Source organism: Astatotilapia calliptera, chromosome 7 (assembly GCF_900246225.1).
Source record: "Astatotilapia calliptera chromosome 7, fAstCal1.2, whole genome shotgun sequence".
Classification (NCBI taxonomy): domain Eukaryota; kingdom Metazoa; phylum Chordata; class Actinopteri; order Cichliformes; family Cichlidae; genus Astatotilapia; species Astatotilapia calliptera.
The window spans coordinates 3,475,474-3,493,246 of NC_039308.1; the positions used below are offsets into that span (position 1 = coordinate 3,475,474).

At 43.3% G+C, this 17,773-nt stretch overlaps 2 protein-coding genes across 6 annotated transcripts in view; one reads left to right on the top strand and one right to left on the bottom strand.

The window, feature by feature from the left end:
- LOC113025111 (voltage-dependent calcium channel subunit alpha-2/delta-4-like) overlaps nt 1–3,826 on the top strand; it is a 79,646-nt gene extending 75,820 nt beyond the window's left edge. For 3 of the 5 annotated variants that reach the window (XM_026172537.1, XM_026172538.1, XM_026172541.1), the window contains 6 exons: nt 48–103; nt 1,366–1,386; nt 1,497–1,614; nt 1,767–1,882; nt 2,218–2,300; nt 3,286–3,826. In XM_026172537.1, coding sequence (XP_026028322.1) covers nt 48–103; nt 1,366–1,386; nt 1,497–1,614; nt 1,767–1,882; nt 2,218–2,300; nt 3,286–3,381 — 490 coding nt within the window. In that variant the 3' untranslated portion in view covers nt 3,382–3,826. The remainder of the gene's footprint in view (nt 1–47; nt 104–1,365; nt 1,387–1,496; nt 1,615–1,766; nt 1,883–2,217; nt 2,301–3,285) is intronic. The other 2 variants (XM_026172539.1, XM_026172540.1) reach the window with 1 other exon arrangement.
- Nucleotides 3,827–5,608: 1,782 nt separating this feature from the next.
- On the bottom strand, nt 5,609–15,718 carry afg3l1 (AFG3-like AAA ATPase 1). Its single transcript, XM_026172543.1, has 16 exons — nt 15,459–15,718; nt 13,868–13,952; nt 13,168–13,247; nt 12,751–12,900; nt 11,161–11,232; nt 10,322–10,446; nt 9,901–10,168; nt 8,979–9,116; nt 8,735–8,888; nt 8,543–8,650; nt 8,090–8,215; nt 7,867–7,977; nt 7,623–7,738; nt 7,299–7,499; nt 7,005–7,199; nt 5,609–6,840 (listed from the first exon to the last, which is right to left on the bottom strand). The coding sequence occupies exons 1-16, from the start codon at nt 15,588–15,590 to the stop codon at nt 6,613–6,615; spliced, it is 2,289 nt and encodes a 762-aa protein (XP_026028328.1). The 5' UTR covers nt 15,591–15,718; the 3' UTR covers nt 5,609–6,612.
- Nucleotides 15,719–17,773: the final 2,055 nt, after the last annotated feature.

A 17,773-nucleotide genomic window follows, 5' to 3' on the forward strand; every position in this document is an offset into this window, starting at 1 on the left:
TCAGGTGCTTTTTTGTCTTTAACAAGGTGTTTTTGTGTCTCTGTCAGGTTCCTGCTGGACTTTAACCTCTGTGGTCTCTGGCACTCTGATTATTTTGTGGATGGTAAGCTCAGACTGACCTGACTGGTCAAGTTCTCTGACAGTGCACTTAATCACCATCAAATCTGGGAAGTCTTTGTATCTCGGGAAGTTAAATCTTATGAGGAGCGCTGGTTTGGGATTGCCTCTTTTTTCGAGGCAGCCTCAAGAGGTCATTAGTGGAGCTGCACGTTTTAGCAAATTGGTTTCATTTTCAGTCCCACAGGTCGATGCTTGCTCAGGACATTACAGTAGAGATCAGTCTGATTACAGTGGATCTAACACGGCACAACCCTGTGAAGGGGAACAACAACCACTCTCAATGTATCCCTACAACCAGTACTGGTAACTGGGGATCACAGCACCATGAGCTCCACCTCTGACTGCTGCCTGATCCTGAAAGTAACAGCAGACCATGGGAGCCAAAGGAAGGCAGGGCCATTTGGGTTAGGCCGGATACAGTCTGCTTGGTTAGAACAGGCCCCTTGTTTTTCTCTTCATAGGGAATCGCATCCTGACCTCCTGCTCAATCGATAGTTTGGACCTTACTGGTGCCAAACTGCCTCAGACAGCATAGCTCATGGGGTTACTTGAGCAGAAAAAATCCTTTACCCACCCCGCCACCATAACGGCAAATCATCCTCTCATGTAGGACCATGACCTGACAAAAAGAGTAATCCATGTGATGGGTGTCTGGGCTCCACCTTAGAGATGGGGTAAAGAGCTCTGTCTCCTCCCAATTAACCTGAGTCCATTCAGGTGGTTCAGCATCTGACCAGGATTTTCCTGGATGCCTCGTGGCTGATGAAGCGTGTCCAGCTAAGTGGAGGAACTATGTCTCTCAGCTGGCTCAGCAGCACCTCAGCATTTACCCCAAAGAGCTACAGGAGGTGGCTGGATACATTTTCTGTTATTTATACAGAGTTATGTGCCTAACTTTATCATTGCACCTCATATTAGTGGAGGAATATTTGTAGGTGGCAGCATGCTGTAGCTGTCTGGAAAAATATGTAGAGCAATTCAAGAGGTTTTCGTGCTCCTCTCAGGATGAACTCAGTGTCTTTGGTGATCCTTTCCATCGTTATCACATTAGTGAGCACAGGTGTCAGTGTCGCTGAAACTTTACAGAACAAAATTATGAAAGAAAAGGATTAGAAAAGTTTTGTTTTCATTTGGTCTCATTAATAAATTACTCATCTTCATCATCATCTCTCCATCACCATCCTCACCTTCATCACCTCCGTGTGCCGTCTGTGTCGTCACTGTGATCCATCTTCATCTGTTCAGCCAAAGCTGGCTATCACACATGTGAGTACAGCACATCTGTGGGCATCTTGTGCTCATCAAAAAGTGGGACTAGCCATCTCAGGTGTAGCGATGCTGTGTAACGTGTGTACGTGTGTGTGTGGTGTCCACAGCTCATAAGCAGAAGAAGTTGGACGCGCTGCAACCCTGCGACACAGCTTACCCAGGCTTCATGTACGACCCGTCTGTCAGAGAGGCCAACAGCCTCAACAAGTGTGGACGCTGCCAGAAGTATGACACACACACACACACACACACACACTTTAAAAATCAAAACAAGCTTCATTCATAGTTTGTTAATCTGGTCTTAAATCGAGGAAGTTTCAACTTAAGCATAATTGAATGATTGGCAGTGACTGACTGCGGCCTTCTTTGCGTTTCAGGATGTTTGTGGTGCAGCAGATTCCTGACAGTAACCTGGTTCTGGTCGTGACTCAGGCCTACTGTGACTGCTCCCGTCAGTATGGAGCCATTCTGCTGGAGCCCAAAGAGATCAAATATATCCTTCACATTCTCAGCAGCAAAATGCTGCCCCCTGCTGGATGCTTACAGCCACAAATACTGCAGGGAGGGCAAGACTGCATTCAGCCTGGAAAATCACATTTGTGCTGTAATCTCCTTATTTTCCCTCAGATCAGTGATGCAGTTCACTGGCACTCCACAGCCAATGATGAGAACATTAATAGATTATCTGAGCAGTCTCACAACATCTGTTTGCTCTTAGCTGAGGCTTTGAAACTTCAGATTTACGTCATGCTTTGTTTCTACAAAATTTCGTCCCCATTATATATTTATTTCACAGCGAGCTTCCAGTTTTCCTTAATATCTGTGAACATAACGCCACAGTGAAGTGCAACAGGATGAGATCCCAGAAGGTGCGGCGGCGCCCTCAGTCATGCCACGCCTACCACCCAAAGGTCAGTGCTGAGCCCCACTGCTGACTGTGAACGCGAAAGAACTGCAAGACTATTTAACAAACACAAACGTGGTGATTTTAAAGGCAAATAAAGAATCTCACACAGAAAACTAGCAACAACACATAAGCTGTGTGTGTCTGTGTGTGAAATAAAGGGGAAGCAGGTCTCAGGGTCAATCGGGTACTGATGCACCTCTGTCCTGCAGCACATCCAACAAATCCTTGAGTCAGCTGAAAAGCAGAACATCACCTCTTTTGTTAAGAGTGATTTTTTTAAGGGATTCAAATTCTTCACTTTAAACGTTCCACTAATCATTTAACAGTCGTTGTTGCAGCTTGTGTATAATCTCTAACATCAGTCCCGTCACACTTGATGGCTGTTTAAAGCAGATGTATTGGGCACAAATCCAGCTCCTTATTTTTATTCTTGGACTCCCCTAGAAGAGGTTTGCATGATGGGTCATAGCTTGTAATAATCTACTGCTTACACTGGACTGTGGTGCATCATTTATCAGGATGTCAGGATGATCTCCAAAGGAACACTCAGACTGTGGGTTAAATATCTCAGACTCTGCATCAGTTGGTTCAGAACTAAAGAAGCCAAACCAAAAATATGTTGCCTTATTTTCTAGTAAGCTGTTTTTAGCTCCTCCTCCCTTTAACCCAGCTGTCGTTTGATTGGCTGCCCCATGTAAATAGAAAGTTTGAGTGCATCTAAGAAAAGCAAAAAAAGAGAGAAAAAGAGAAAAACTGTGATACTGTAGGTCTACTCGCTTTAAGTATGCACAGGTTAGCATATGATGTATGCTAAAATGAGTCCAGAGTATGGACAGAAAAATCAACTTCACTGACCGTTCATACATCAAGTCATCTGCTGTTCATTCTGTAAAGCTAACTAAAGATTGTGTGGTGAAACAGGTGAATGCTGATGTACTCAGAGAAACTGCTATGAAAGGACTGAGCATCACATTTGTTTCGTCCTACAGGAGAACGCTAAGGACTGCGGCGGGGCGGCAGCCATCTCCCTGTCGCTCTCTCTCTTCTCTGCCTCTCTGCTCATCTCATTGGTCGCTGAGTTCTAAACCAAAATGAACCCACTAATCAAGATGATCATGACAGTGAGGCGGAGACTTAAACATCCAGCAGGTAGCCAAAGGACTTTTTTTTTTTTTTTTTTTAAACTTGAATAAGAGACAAACTTGGACGGAGAAACTGTCTCAGCTGCTGATCGGCCTCACTTTGCAGCACAAATAAAGGGCTACACAAGGTTTTCTTTAAAACCTGTAATAGACTAAACGGACTCTGGATCAGCTTTGCAGTGGCTCTGCAGCTGGAGGAGAAATGATAAGGGGGGGACCCCCTCCTGGACAGTGCAGCCTGTGCGTGGAGACGCGTTGCCATTACACCCGAACAAGAATGTAGCACCTTTGTAGCTTTTTGATACAGAACTGATGTGTAAACGTAGAGTTTTACAGCCTCGATTTACCAAAACTCTCAAATTCGGACAAAAAAAAAAAAAAAAAAAAAGCAGAACTTTAAACACTCAAAGACTTTCTCAGCAGCTTTAAGGGTCAAAGGTTAACAGAAGATGCCGCACGCCATATGCAAGGAAACGCTGTGACTCACTGAGGAGCGCGGCGCCAGCCTGTTAAAGATGAAGATGGAGAGAAAGTGACGTCTCGCTGATTTTGTTGGCTGAGACAGAAGCGGTGTCGCGGCTTTAGGTGGAAATGAAGCTACAGCATTCAGGGATTAGTTTTTATAGATAAAGATGTACTGGGACTGTTCGGAATGTCAACACAATAAAAAAAAAACATTTTTCACTTTACACAGCAGCATGTTTGTGGTTTTTTCACATTTACAAAGAAAACTAAAGCGCCTTGAGGCGACTGTTGTTGTGATTTGGCTCTATAAATAAAATTGTATTCTCAGAGTCACCGTCATTGTATATTTTCTGTCATTAACTGGAAATTCCAACCTTGATCTTCTTCCCAAAACTGGTGTGACACTGATTTGCTGATTAAAACAACACTGGTGAAATGCAGACCTTATTTTCTTACAGAGCTCATGGGCTCTTACCTCTGCACCGCTGATCAGCTGCTATGTGAAGCAGGTGTAAATGCACAACAGCGCTGCAAGAGATCATGTTACGCTCATGTTAGCTTCTCTTCATTGGTTCCCTGTTAAATTCTGAATTTCACATCCTTCTCCTCAAATACAAAGTCCTGACTGATCAGACTCACATCTTAAAGACCTCAGAGCGCCTCATTATCAGGACAGAGCGCGTCGCTCTCACGCTGCAGGCTTACATTACACTACACTCTTCGAGTTTTTAAAAGTAGGATGGGAGGCAGAGCCTTCAGCTGTCCCACTTTTAAGATCAGGCTCGTCTGTGACAGAGTAGTTAGGGCTGGATCAGGTGACCCTGAATCATCCCTTAGCTACGCACCTCCACTGGCTCCCAGTGAAAGCCCGTATGTCCTATAAAATCCTCCTCACATGCCAATCCCTTCGTGCTCTTGCTCCCCAGGACTCATCAGACATTCTTCTCCCCACGCTGGACTCTACCTTCCTCAGTACAAATGCTCACTCTCCATCAAGCACTCCAGACAGCGGTCCTTTGGGAGCAGGGCTTTCACTCTGAAACATGCGCCCCTCTGAGATCTGTGATCCTCCATCTCAAAAAGCAGCTGAAATGTCACATGCTCACTGAAGCCTTTTTTCTGTGTCTAAAGAAACCTCGGGTACTTTGAAGGGTGCTCTATAAATCCAAGTTATGATTCTTGTTACTACTCTACAACATTATTATTGGTTATTATTGCAATAGGCTCAGTAGTTCTTATCTACTCCCCATGTGTTTATATATAAGGCTGCCTTTCCGTATGCCCGACACCAGCGGGTTCTTCCTCGCTGGAGCTGTACGAGTTCCCCCTCTAACATTGTAGGGGCTCCATCTTCCAATATAAAGCTTATTAATAACCTGAAAATCCATCTTAAAAATGAAAAATCAGTTTACACAAATCAGGACATGAAGTATCTATCTCCTGTGCTGGGAGACTTCCAGGAGGCGCTCGTCTCATTTGGATGCTAACAGGCTTCAAAGTATTCGTTAGCGAGATAAGCTTAATTAGTTTCAGTCCCTTCAGGGATGCTGCCGATGAAAATTTAAAACATAAAATAAGACGAGCCTTTAACTCTGAGGGGAACGGCTCGCGTTGGGGCTGAAATGCGACGCCTGCAGCCATCACTGACGGTCTGTGTTTCAGTATTTTAGGGGGATTTTTACTTTAAATCAGCATAACTTACACGAAATGTTCCATTTTTTATTTTCTGTTAACATCACACAAAAATCAATATGATCAAAACGTTTGTACAAAAAGAAATCCGAAGTGACGGATGCTGCTGAGGTGTTTCGGTCCGACGACTCTTCGTGTCAGTATGAAGAGTAACTGCTGTCCACAAAAAGAAAAGTTTAAAAACGATCCAGTGTTTTTAGTCTGGACACAGAAAATAATCCTCATTATCAGCAAGGCATCGGTCAGGAAGGGGTCTCCCCTTTAGAAGAATAAATAAAGGAAGAGTCAGTCTGTATGCACTGTTTAAATGCGCATAGTGTACATTCTAGACTCCTGTTTGAGTCTTAAAGGCATTCTGGAGCAAATTCCTGCCCAGATGTTGGAAAGAAGGAACCTCTGGACAAATTCTACAAGCAGAGGCTGACCAGAGACTGGTGGATCTGAGGAGGAGGTATCTGAGGTGCTCCCAACATTGCCCATTTGCCCACTTCCTTACTTTATTTTAGCATCTAATTAAAATCAAATCCGCGTGGACGTGATGCCAGAGCAGAATATCAATACAGTTATATATTAAAATACAATTTTTAACAAGTAGTAGGAAATTATAACCACCAACCTTCATTTTTCTTCATATTAGTTATACAGGTCACCAACTATTTACATTTTAAAGACAGAGCACTAACGAGCAGTGCAGCTGTCTCAGATTGTGCGGTATGGATCCTCTGCAGGACGGACAAGTAAAGTTAAAGTTGACTGAATAAAAAGCACAATTTTATTGAAATCTGTGAAATCACCTGGTGAAATCTTGTATTTTTATGTTTAAGTTCATGAACATGTTAATTTCACCTTATCTTAAACGTGTTAAACTAGAGAAAGTTTCTTGAAGGTAGAACAAATCGGGGTGAATGGCCACGTGCTCCTCCTAAACCCAGTACCTCCCCCAGACCTCCCAGACTCTGTCAGACCTTTTTTTTTTTTTTATTTTGCAGCTGGTACGTGTTGGGTGTTTTTTGGACTCTAGATGGCCTGCCGTTTGTCCTGAGTTGAATTTTTGTCTTCCGCCTCCCCTCCTCTCTCCTGGTTCCAGTCTCGGAGGCCCTGCGGCAGGCTCGTGTCCTCCTCGAAGCTCCCGGTCCCCTCCACAAACTCCTCATACGTTGACTTCTCCTCAAACGGCCGAGGGCCCAGCAGCTCCAGCATGTCAGCCTTGTTCAACACCTCCCTTTCTAGCAGGCGCTTCCCCACCTGAGGATCACAGCAGAGGTGGAGCTTAACTGGTTTGTTTCAGACAGAGGATGAACTGAAGCCCCACATCTGGGCTTCAGTTCATCCTTACTTGAACTATGAATCATGGAAAGAATACTCTGCGTTTATCTGAGGTTGTGTTTTTGCATATTAGACAGTCTCACCAGCTCCACCAGGTCCTTCTTGTCCTGGATGAGCTGCAGGGTGCGCTCGTACGCTCGATTTATCAGCTCTCTGACCTCCTCGTCAATGATCTCTGCTGTCGCCTCACTGTACGGCTTCTCCATGACTACCTCGCCCTGTCGGGGAAGGTCAAACGACACCTGTCCCACCTTCTCGCTCATCCCAAACTGCACCACCTGCAAATCAGGGTGCAGAGCGATGCGTTACGGCACAAACAGCACTCTTCTGCTGGTGGGAATCAAACAGGGAGTGTGTTTTTAGTCACATGTGCGTACCTGAGCGTAGGCAGACTGCGTAACCTTCTTCAGGTCGTCCTGAGCTCCGGTGGTGATCCGTCCGAAGAAAACCTGCTCAGCCACACGCCCTCCCAGCATCATGCACATCCTGTCGAACAGCTGCTCTTTGGTGTACAGGTACTGTTCCCTAGGCAGGTACTGAGCGTAACCCAGACCCTTCCCCCGCGGGATGATCGACACCTGGATACAAACCATGTGTGGTTAACCCACAGCTTCCATCTACACCTGTAACTGGTGGAGATTTACAGAGCAGCTGGAGTCATAACAGAAACGACACAGCCCAAGCACGCACAGAGCTCCTACCTTGAGCAGAGGGTCAGCGTGCTGCAGGAACCACCCGACGATGGCGTGACCGGCCTCGTGATAGGCGACGGTCTTCTTTTCTGTGGGCTGCAGGACTTGAGTCTTCTTCTCCAGACCTGAAAGCAAACAACCCGGGAGTCAGACTGTAAGGACGTCAGATACAAACTGTCCCGTTTACCACACAAAGACCATTACAAGAAACAACCGTACACAGCCGTCACGTACTAGGTGATGTCACACTCACCTCCAATGACCCGGTCGATGGCTTGTTCAAAGTGTTTGCTGTTGACGGATGGGTTCAGGTGCCTGGCTGCGATCAGAGCTGCTTCGTTGCAGACACTAGCGATGTCAGCTCCTGATTCATTCAAACGGGAAAAAACAGTCATCAAATATAATGATTCAAAATAAAAGAACATTTTTGCGATAGTGCCGTTACATTGTTGTTATTCGATCCAACTGTTACAAACCAGTGAATCCCGGTGTGGAAGCTGCCATCTTCCTTGAAAGACCGTCTTTGTCCAGATTGGGATCCAGTTTGATTGGTCGCAGGTGGACTTTAAAGATGGACGCCCTGCCTTTGATGTCCGGCGGACCTGACAGAAGACAGGAGAGAATTCTTCCTCTGCATTCCAACTAAAACTTATTCTGCGGAGCTTCAACATGAGCATGATTTTACAGGGCACCACATGCGTCCTCCAGCAGGCTGATCACATTGGAAAACCCAGATATCCCTCGTAGGTACATTTCGCTGCCATGTTTACACTTAATCAGGTTTCTAAATGGCATGTTCGGAGAATGCCAAGAGCAAATCAACACCTCACACCAACTGGCAGCACTGTGGTTAGTGGGAGAATGATTTGGGCACTTTCCAATACTTTAAGATGTGGAGACTGCAGTAAGGCAGTAAAGACTCTGCTTACCTATGTAGATCTGTCTGTCGAAGCGTCCTGGCCTCAGCAGAGCAGGATCCAGGATGTCCGGTCTGTTAGTTCCAGCCAGGACCACCACATTCGTGGCGGTGTTAAAACCTGTAGAAAAAGATGAAGACACTTAAATCTAATGGGGGGCTGGGGGGGATAGTATGTTCCACTTCAAAAATGCAGCTTGCCTACCATCCATCTCCACCAGCAGCTGGTTCAGGGTGTTCTCCTGCTCACTCTGACCCCCAAAGTTCCCCCCTCCTCTCTTCCTCCCCACTGCGTCGATCTCATCAATGAAGAGGATGCAGGGGGCATTCTTCCTCGCCATGGCAAACATGTCCCTCACCTTCATGAGGAGAGAGAACAGTCAAACATTCAGTGTCTGAACAGAGTCATCTCAGATGCTCCAGGATCTGCTCCGGGTTCATTCACTTACTCGGGCCGGACCGACGCCCACAAACATCTCGAGGAACTCGGAGCCGTTGACGGTGATGAAGGGGACGTTGGCCTCTCCAGCTGTAGCTTTGGCCAGAAGAGTCTTTCCCGTACCAGGAGGTCCGGACAGCACGGCTCCCTGAGATAAAAACGGCATCAGTTAAGAGTGATTGAGAGAAGTTCACATCCCAGACAAACTGCCCCTCAAAAAAACGGCACTAATTTATAAATGCCTCGTCTTTAGCCTGTATCTTTACGAATAATGACTGATTTCATTTCAGGTTTCGTTTTTGGATTTTTCTTTTCGGATCCTACAACAGGATTAAAACTGTTAAGAGTCCAGAATTTCCAACACACAGCAGGGAAAACAGCTCAGTGTTTTTACACTAATAATGTGCTCAAATAAAAGTACTTTATCTTCAGAATGGAACAAAACTCTGAAAAATGGACTACAGTAAAAGCTTTATTAATAAAATGTGCAGCAGGGACTCATCAATGTGAAATAAACTCTTCATAAGCATTTCTACACATATCTGAGCAAAGCAATGCAGACAAACAAGATTGTAAGCAAAGTCATAAATAAAACAGATGATCAAATGCAGTCAAAGTTATTGGTATCGCAGAAACTAGGGGTGGGAGATCTATTGAATACACTTGATGTATCGAGAGGTTAAAACGACTTTATTGTAACCATCAAATAAAGGCTGCCATGGAAATATTAAGTTGTCTAGACCTAATTCATGCATGTTTATATACTACCAGATATAAACAAGGAAAATATGGCGATAGTGGGAGTTTCACAGGGAGGATGTCAAACAAAATATTTTCCAAAACATGCTGTAAAACTCGTGATGCAAAAGGCAGCAGTACCACAAAAATTCCACCAGATGAAAAGTCCGTGTCTGCAAAGCTCGGATTTTTACCTTGGGGATCTTAGCTCCGAGGTCCTGGTACTGCTGCGGGTTCTTCAGGAAGTTCACAAACTCCATTATCTCCAGCTTGGCCTCCTCACAACCAGCCACATCCTTGAACTTCACTTCGATGTTGTCCTTCATCATCTTGGCTGTTGACTCGCTCATGCTAAATGGATTCCTACCACCTCCAGCGCCTCCTCCCATTGGTCCCCGCCGCAGCGTGAAGAGCAGGAAGCCAATCAGCAGCACGGTCGGGATCATGCTCAACAGGAAAGAGCTGAAGGAAGAAAAAGCAGCATTAGGAAAGCTACTTTTTCACAAATGTTATTATAGAAACTGAGGTTGTTAGGCCCTTTTTAATAAAGATTTTACCCCTGATTAAAGTCTCTGGCTGACATAATGCATGCTGCGTTTGTGTGTCCAAACCCACCCATCACTCTCAGAGCTGTAGACGACAGCAGGTCGGTGCGTTGACTCCATTCCGAGTTCCAGAACTGCCGTCTCGAGGTTTCTCTCAAATGTGTCGACGCTGCCGATGTTGAACCAGACGTAACTCTGAGGGACAAAAAACATCATGCATCATTCAACTAGAGAAAGGTAGCCTGAACTGTGCGACTTACTTGTTCCTAGGCCATTTGGGTTTTTAATCTATGCAAAATAAAAATAGTCTTTGTGCAACTTTGACATTTTTAATGAGTTAAAAACCTCAGGGAATGTCTGACAGAGTAATTAATACTGACTTGTACTGTATGTAGCAGCACCTCACTGTGACACTTTTTATACATCTGAAGATTCCACTTTAAGCCCAAATCATCAGCCTTTCCACTGTGCTGTCAGTTAGTATGAGGCTTTTGTGCGAATATGCTCTGTTCAGTTTTCTCCAAATGTGCCAAACATCTCCACTTTGGTCTACACTGGACGGTCGGATGATGGGGCGAATTTGATGGTTGTTTTCACATGACTACTAGTGGTCAATGGTTACTCTGGTTACATTTGTTTTACTTTTTAAACTTCACTAGCTGCCCAAACTCTTTCAGGCTTTCTCTAAACGTACATAACACCCAGATTGTGCCTTTAAAAAAAAAAAAATCCTTAAACAAGAAACTTTTAGTTTTTTTAATGTAAACATGTAAAGAAATTTAACTGAATTTGGCTAATTAAACAAATTAACTGACCACAAGCAATACTTTGAAGAGCCACTAGGGGTTGTGACAGCTGGATAAAAATCTATTTCAAAATCAGTTTGAGCATTGGTTTGCTTTGCCTTACCGCATCAGTGTCGGCTCCCGGCACCAGAATGACTCTGACGTACTGCTTGTTGACGACCTCCAGTCGATCCACCTGGAAAGAGCATGAAACTGTTAACCTGCAGAAACATCAGTACAGGGCTCCAGAGTGCGACCAATTTGGTCACAAATGTGACCACATTTTTCAATGGTGTGACTAAAAAAAAGAAAAAGAAAAAAAAAGAAAAAAAAAATCCTAGGTCGCACTGGTGCAACCAAAAAAAAGAACTCTGAAAGTCTCAGTGTGGTCAACAACAGACACACATTATGCCCATATCGTGGTCTAAACCAATCAGAGATAGTCAGGGGCGGGACCTGTCTGATTGGCCATGGTCCAGATATTACTGTGGTCCTTCGTGTGTACGTTTGAAAGTACAGGCAGATGGAGGGAGGTGAGTAGCTTGAATAAAGCGATATCGATTCATTAAATCCTGAATCGACTTTTAAATATAAATGTATTTTGCCAGAAACTCAGGTTAAAGCTCACAAAAGTATTTCAACAACTACCAAACAGTAAATGAAAGCAGGTAACAGATTCCACACAAAGACGTAAACACAGCAGACCCGACGCATCAGAATCAGCTTTCTTTTTCTCGGCTTTCTCACCCGACGGCACGTAGACAGACATGCCGTCGTGGCTGAAAGCCGACAGCTCACTGATTCTGATGCGTCGGGTCCGCGCTTTGTGTTTACGTCTTCTTTGCGCTCGATTCTGAGCTGCAGGTTTTGTCTCTCTCCAACCAAAATTCACTGAACCAGCAGCAAAAGAAGATCAAGATCACATTTGATAAATGTCATCATTAATTCACTCTTACTTTGCTGTTTTGCTCCCACCACGATAAAGAGAAGGAAAAAAAACAAAAAAACAACACAATTCATGCACACTTATTACCCACCAGTCTACCGTTGTTTACAGCGCTGTCGGCCGCAGTCTTTCTTGCTTTTTTTTTACTCAAATGACCTCGGACAAAAAAGCCTAATTTCTGCTGTTCAACACTAAAATTATGCAAAAATTGCAGAATATTTTTAAGGTCATCTGCTATAAAAAGCCAGGCCAGGAAAATCTCCTTCTTGTTTTTCTGTGTTTTATTCTCAGTTACTTTGTCACAAAGGCATCTGCTGTGATGCTTACACCTCCAAGTCTCACAACTGTCAGTACTGATAAATGATCAGAATTATAATATTTCTGATATTAAGCCACCTTTTCATTTCATCACACAGACAGAGGATTGGAGGCAATGTTTGAGTTTGAGCGCCGAGACACCTTACAAAGATGCACTCTGATAATAGGGGTTCACCAAATTCAACTTGACTCTTAACTTAAACTCTGCTTTGGATTGAACGGTCCAGTGTTTACTGAAATGTAATTACAGCATTCTGTGTGTTTTGCTATTTTTGCAATCTGTGGGCACTGTGTGAACACTTGGTTAAAGGGACGGGAGTAAAAACAGCTTCCTTCATGTTGGTGGCTGGTTAGAGCCACTCTGTGACTTTGACTGGTACCATGTCATCTGTCAGCAACCACTACAATCAGGACTAAATATCCCTGCAGTCTGGGAGCAAACATCCTGACCTTGCCTCTGCCCAGGTAGCGGTGGACAAAGTCCTTCCAGCTGATCTCTCTGCCGGTGTCTCTGAAGTAGAAATACAGCAGAGCCGAGCTCAGTCCGGCCACCGTGATCGCCACGTAACGGAAATCCTTCTCATCCCAGGGGAAGTCGCCCTGCAGACCAACACAGGCACAGGAGGAAAGTTACCTGCAGGTTATTATTTGTTAATGCGATGACACGCTAATGAAAGAGGAAAGGATGACGCTGATTTGAGGAAAAATTGGTCAGCTGCAAGAAATAAGAGATGAGTAAGAACAGCGTTGGGCTGCTCGCCCGTTACGTAAAATAAATATATTGAAAACTGAGGCTGTATTCATAATTCTGTTACACTTATTTTGTAAAATAAAAACTGAATGGTTCTTTCAATGTTTACCACATACCTTCTGCATTCGCCTCCACCAGTCCTTTCCTCCTCCTCCTCTCTTCCCTCCTCCTCCTCCGGTTGGTCCTTTTTTTCCATCTGAAATTCAGAAATGTCATTTTAGCTACAGTTCCTTTTCTAGTTTCTCAGTTTTTAATCCATGAAATATCAGGATATTCTTTTGTAAACTGGATTACTTATTTCAGTTTGACATGCATTTGATCTGAAGTTACAGCCCCATCCCGGATCCTGCTCACTGGCTCAAGTTGAGGAAGCTACTCGGGTAAATTTTTAGGGTTTTTTCATAATAAAATAAAAAATAAAAAATAAAATATTCTGATGGCCACCAAACACATTTTGGCCTTGCAAAGGAAAATGACCAGCAGGGGGTGCTGGAGTTGATTCCAGCTGTCATAAGGCAAGAGGCAGGGTACACCTGTACAGGTCATCAACTTGTCACAGGGCTGACACAGGTTTGCGTGAGTCTCGAGAAGCTGATTCCTCATATTGAACATCAGCATTTGAAATGTCTAATTTAAAATGCGTTATACCACAGGTGTATTTAGCCATTTAGTTTTGTTTTTCACATTCTTGGTAATAAAAAAAAAAAAAAAAAAAAAATGTGAATAACTATTCACAATAATATCAAATGAAACAAACTTTGTGAGTTTTTTTAAATAGTTATTGATGTTTGAGAAAAACAGAAAAGCAGATCCCACCTTTGGGCTCTGTGGCGTAGAGTCGTCGCTGAGCTAACTGGAATCTGCGACAGGACAGGAAGTTAGCTGGAGTCAGAGTTATGTTCTGAAAAAGACCACACAGTCACCGCTGGTACACTGGACACCATCTACAAGCAACAACCTGCTGAAGAATGGCTTTTAGCAACTATAAACCTCTAATCAGTGGAGGTCACATTCATTCAGTGGGTCCATCCTTGACTCATTAGGGAATGAGTCAAGGACATATACTATATATTTGTATTATATATATTATAGCTAACTAATACATTCCTGGTTCTTGGGGAGAAAATGTAACAGTAACTCAAATAACCACTTTTTACAACCAACATTCAGTATGCAGAAGGGCATCTCTGAACGCACAACATGTTGAAGCGGCAGCAACAGAAGACCACCAGGTGCCACTCCTGTCGTCTAACAATAGGGCTGTAATTCGGGATTTACGGGGTGGCTTAAGTGGTAGAGCAGATCATCTTCTGATTGGAAGGTTGGTGGTTCGATCCTTGGCTTCAGTCTGCTTGCCAAATACCCTTGGGAAAGATACTAACTCCAAGTTGCCCTCAGATTCGTTCATCAGAGTGTGAATGTGTGTGAATGTTTATTAGTTTGCACTTGAGTTTAGAAGTGCTTGTGTGAATGAGACATGTTGTATATATAGTTGCTTTGAGTACTCCAGGAGAGTAGAAATAAGTATATAAGAATCAGACCATTTAATTCACACAGACTCACCAAAACTGGATAACAGAAGACTACAAAAATGTTGGCTGGCCCGATGACCCACGGTTTCTGCTGTGACATTCAGAGTGTAGGGCCAGAATCTAATTCAAACAACATGAAAGCTTGGATCTATCCTCACTTGTATCAATGACTCAGGCTGCTGGTAGAGTAACAGAGTGGAGAATATGTTGTTGGCAGACTTTGGGTACCAACTGACTACAACTTAACAACTTTACCTGAGTATTGCTGCTGACCATATCATCGCTTTATGACCACCGTGTACTCATCTTCTCACGGCTGTTTCCAAGCAGGAAAATGCACCACGTCACGAAACTCAAACCATCTCGTGCTAATTTCTTAAGCTCACCCGGGAGGTCTAACCCAGTGGGAGCAAGATGTACCGAATGAAGTGCCCGTGAGCGAATAAAATGTTAAACTCATGAAGTTTTTCTTTTCTATTCTTTACGCTCTCCTGCATAGTAAGGCAATTGAGCTGAAGTTGGCCAATTAGAAGACATTGAGCTCATATGATGTTTAGCTGCTGAAATGGATTTTCTCAGGGACTAACAAAAAAGGTACAAGTATAAAATAAATATGACTTCACGATGAACGCTTGAACTAATTTGCTTTTAAGCAAAAAAAGAAAAAAAAAGACTTTAAACAATTGTTTCAACTAAACTTGGCAGGCAGTCGTCCTCGCTAGTAGCTACTCGTGCCTCGAGTTTATTTAGTTAATTAAATTTCTAAAACACACAGAAAGGAAACTTGCGTTGACTAAGTTTCTGGTGGATTTTTATATTTCTGTAAAAAAATGATAATTTTAAAAACTCTTTCGCAGACACCTTCCGTCACTTACCGGGCCGGTGGAGTTTCTGTATCCGGCTCTGAAGAGCTGTCCTACGGTCACAGCTGACAGCCTGGCCCGGGCTCCTCCAGCACGGCAGAAAGGCAGAGCGGCCGCCGAGAGAAGCCTCAGTAGCCGAGACATCCCCGCTGTGCCGCGTACCCAGATTTTCAGGCCACAAAACACAACTTTTTTATTTAGTTGGTCTTACTTCTGTCCCTGGGATCCTTCATGTAACGCCTGCAAGTGTTATTAAGTAACAGCGTGAGATGTCAACCGGAGGATGATGTAAAGGCCCTTGAGGCTTCCCATAAAATGCCTGTCAGAAATTGTTACTGAAGTAAATATATTTAGCAATAATGAAACAGTCATATTCCTCATTTTCAAATGTACTACAGCAATATTACTATTTTGAATTTATTCAACAAAATCACATTTATTTGTGTTAAATATAAATTTATTACAATCAGGCATCATACAGGTCCTCATAGCACAGCATGTCACTTATTGGCTTAGAGAGAAAGCCTGGCTCGAGTGCTGTTACCAAAACATGCAATGACTTCGCTTCTTTCTTCATGACATTATTTAATACAGTCCCGATCAAAGTTTTAGGACCACATGCCTTTAAAAAGCCAAAATGTGGATTCATTGTCATTTTGTGTCAGGTAGTCACACTGTCATGAGTCATGACTGATGGCAAAGGAGAAAGAAAAGTTCCCTTTTTGAATGTGGTCGGCTTGTTGAACTGCATAAGCGGGGTCTTTTGCAGCGCGCTATAGCTGCTGAGGTGGGACGCAGTAAGACAGTCATTTGCAATTTCTTAAATGATCCTGAGGGTTATGGAACAAAAAAAATCAAGTGGAAGACCCAAAATTTCACCAGCACTGAGCCGGAGGATCCAATTGGCTGTCCATGAAGACAGTGGAAGATCCTCGATCCAAATTAAGGCCGTTACTGATGCTGACTGCATCCCCATAACCACCAGACGGCATCTGAGACTGAAGGGCTTCAAAAACAAAAATGTCTTCAAAGGTGTCGTCTCCTTGAACGCCACGTTTGGTGCTCTCTTGCATGGGACACTGAAAGGTGGAAGAAAGTTTTATTCACTGATAAGAAAAAATTTAACCTTGATGGTCCTGATGGCAGATGTTTTCTACGCGCAGCGGTGGAGGGGGCACCATAGTGGTCTGGGGTGCTTTTACTTTCAGTGGAACAATGGAGCTTCAGGAGATGCAGGGGCGTCAAACGGCCGCTGGGTATGTCCAGATGTTGCAGAGACCATCCCTCATGACTGAGGGCCCTCGTCTGTGTGGTAACGATTGAGTTTTTCAACAGGACAATGCGCCAGTACACAATGCCTGCAGAACAAGGGACACTTCCAGGAGAATAACATCACTGTTTTGGACCATCCTGCTTGTTCCCCTGATCTAAATCCAATTGAGAACCTTTGGGGAAGGAAGGCAAGGGAATTTCACAAAAATGGACAACAGTTCCAGACAGTAGATGCCCTTCGTGTGGCCGTCATCACCACTTGGAAAAATGTTCCCAATCACCTCATGGAAATGCTTGCAACAAGCATCCCGCAATGAATTATTGAAGTGATCAACAATAACAGTGGAGCTACTTATTACTGAGTTCATGTTTGGAACCCGTTTACAGGGTTTTTTTGGTGGTGTGGTCCTAAACTCTTGATCAGCTGTAAAACAGCCTGTTTCAGTTTAAGCATTGTTTTCAATAAATTGCAGGCTCAAAAAATGTTTGGTCTCTCTCCCATTTCTTCTTATTGCATGTTGAAGCTCTACTTGGAACCTTGTTAAGAGCCAGCCATGCAAAATAAGATTTATTTGCCATTTTTCAAGTTGTCTTAGACTTTTGATCGAGACTGTGTTACATAAAAATTCTGTTCAATTTAACATTCAGTAAATTATATATATTTTAATTTTAAATCAATCTAAATAAAATATTTGGTCACTTTAAGCAAAAAGCTGTGCTTCTGTTGATTTGAAAAAAGTGTTAAGTTTCAGGTGCAACTAACTATTAATTGATCTTGTTATTCAAAGTGTTAATAAGTTACTGTTTGGTATATTAAATATTAGAAAAAGGGACACATATTGCTCTTTAGCCACTGATTTTAAGAAAATCAGCAAATACAAAGAAAAAACTAAAGCCAGCAAATGTTTTGTTTGCCTTCTTTTAAAATAATTTCAAATTATTGCCTAATAGAAATGGACTTTTCACTATACTAAAGGAACACTTAAAGAATAATAATAAATAGAGCAAGTGTGTGTGTACTATTGCTTTAAACATAATTCATAGAGATATTAAAG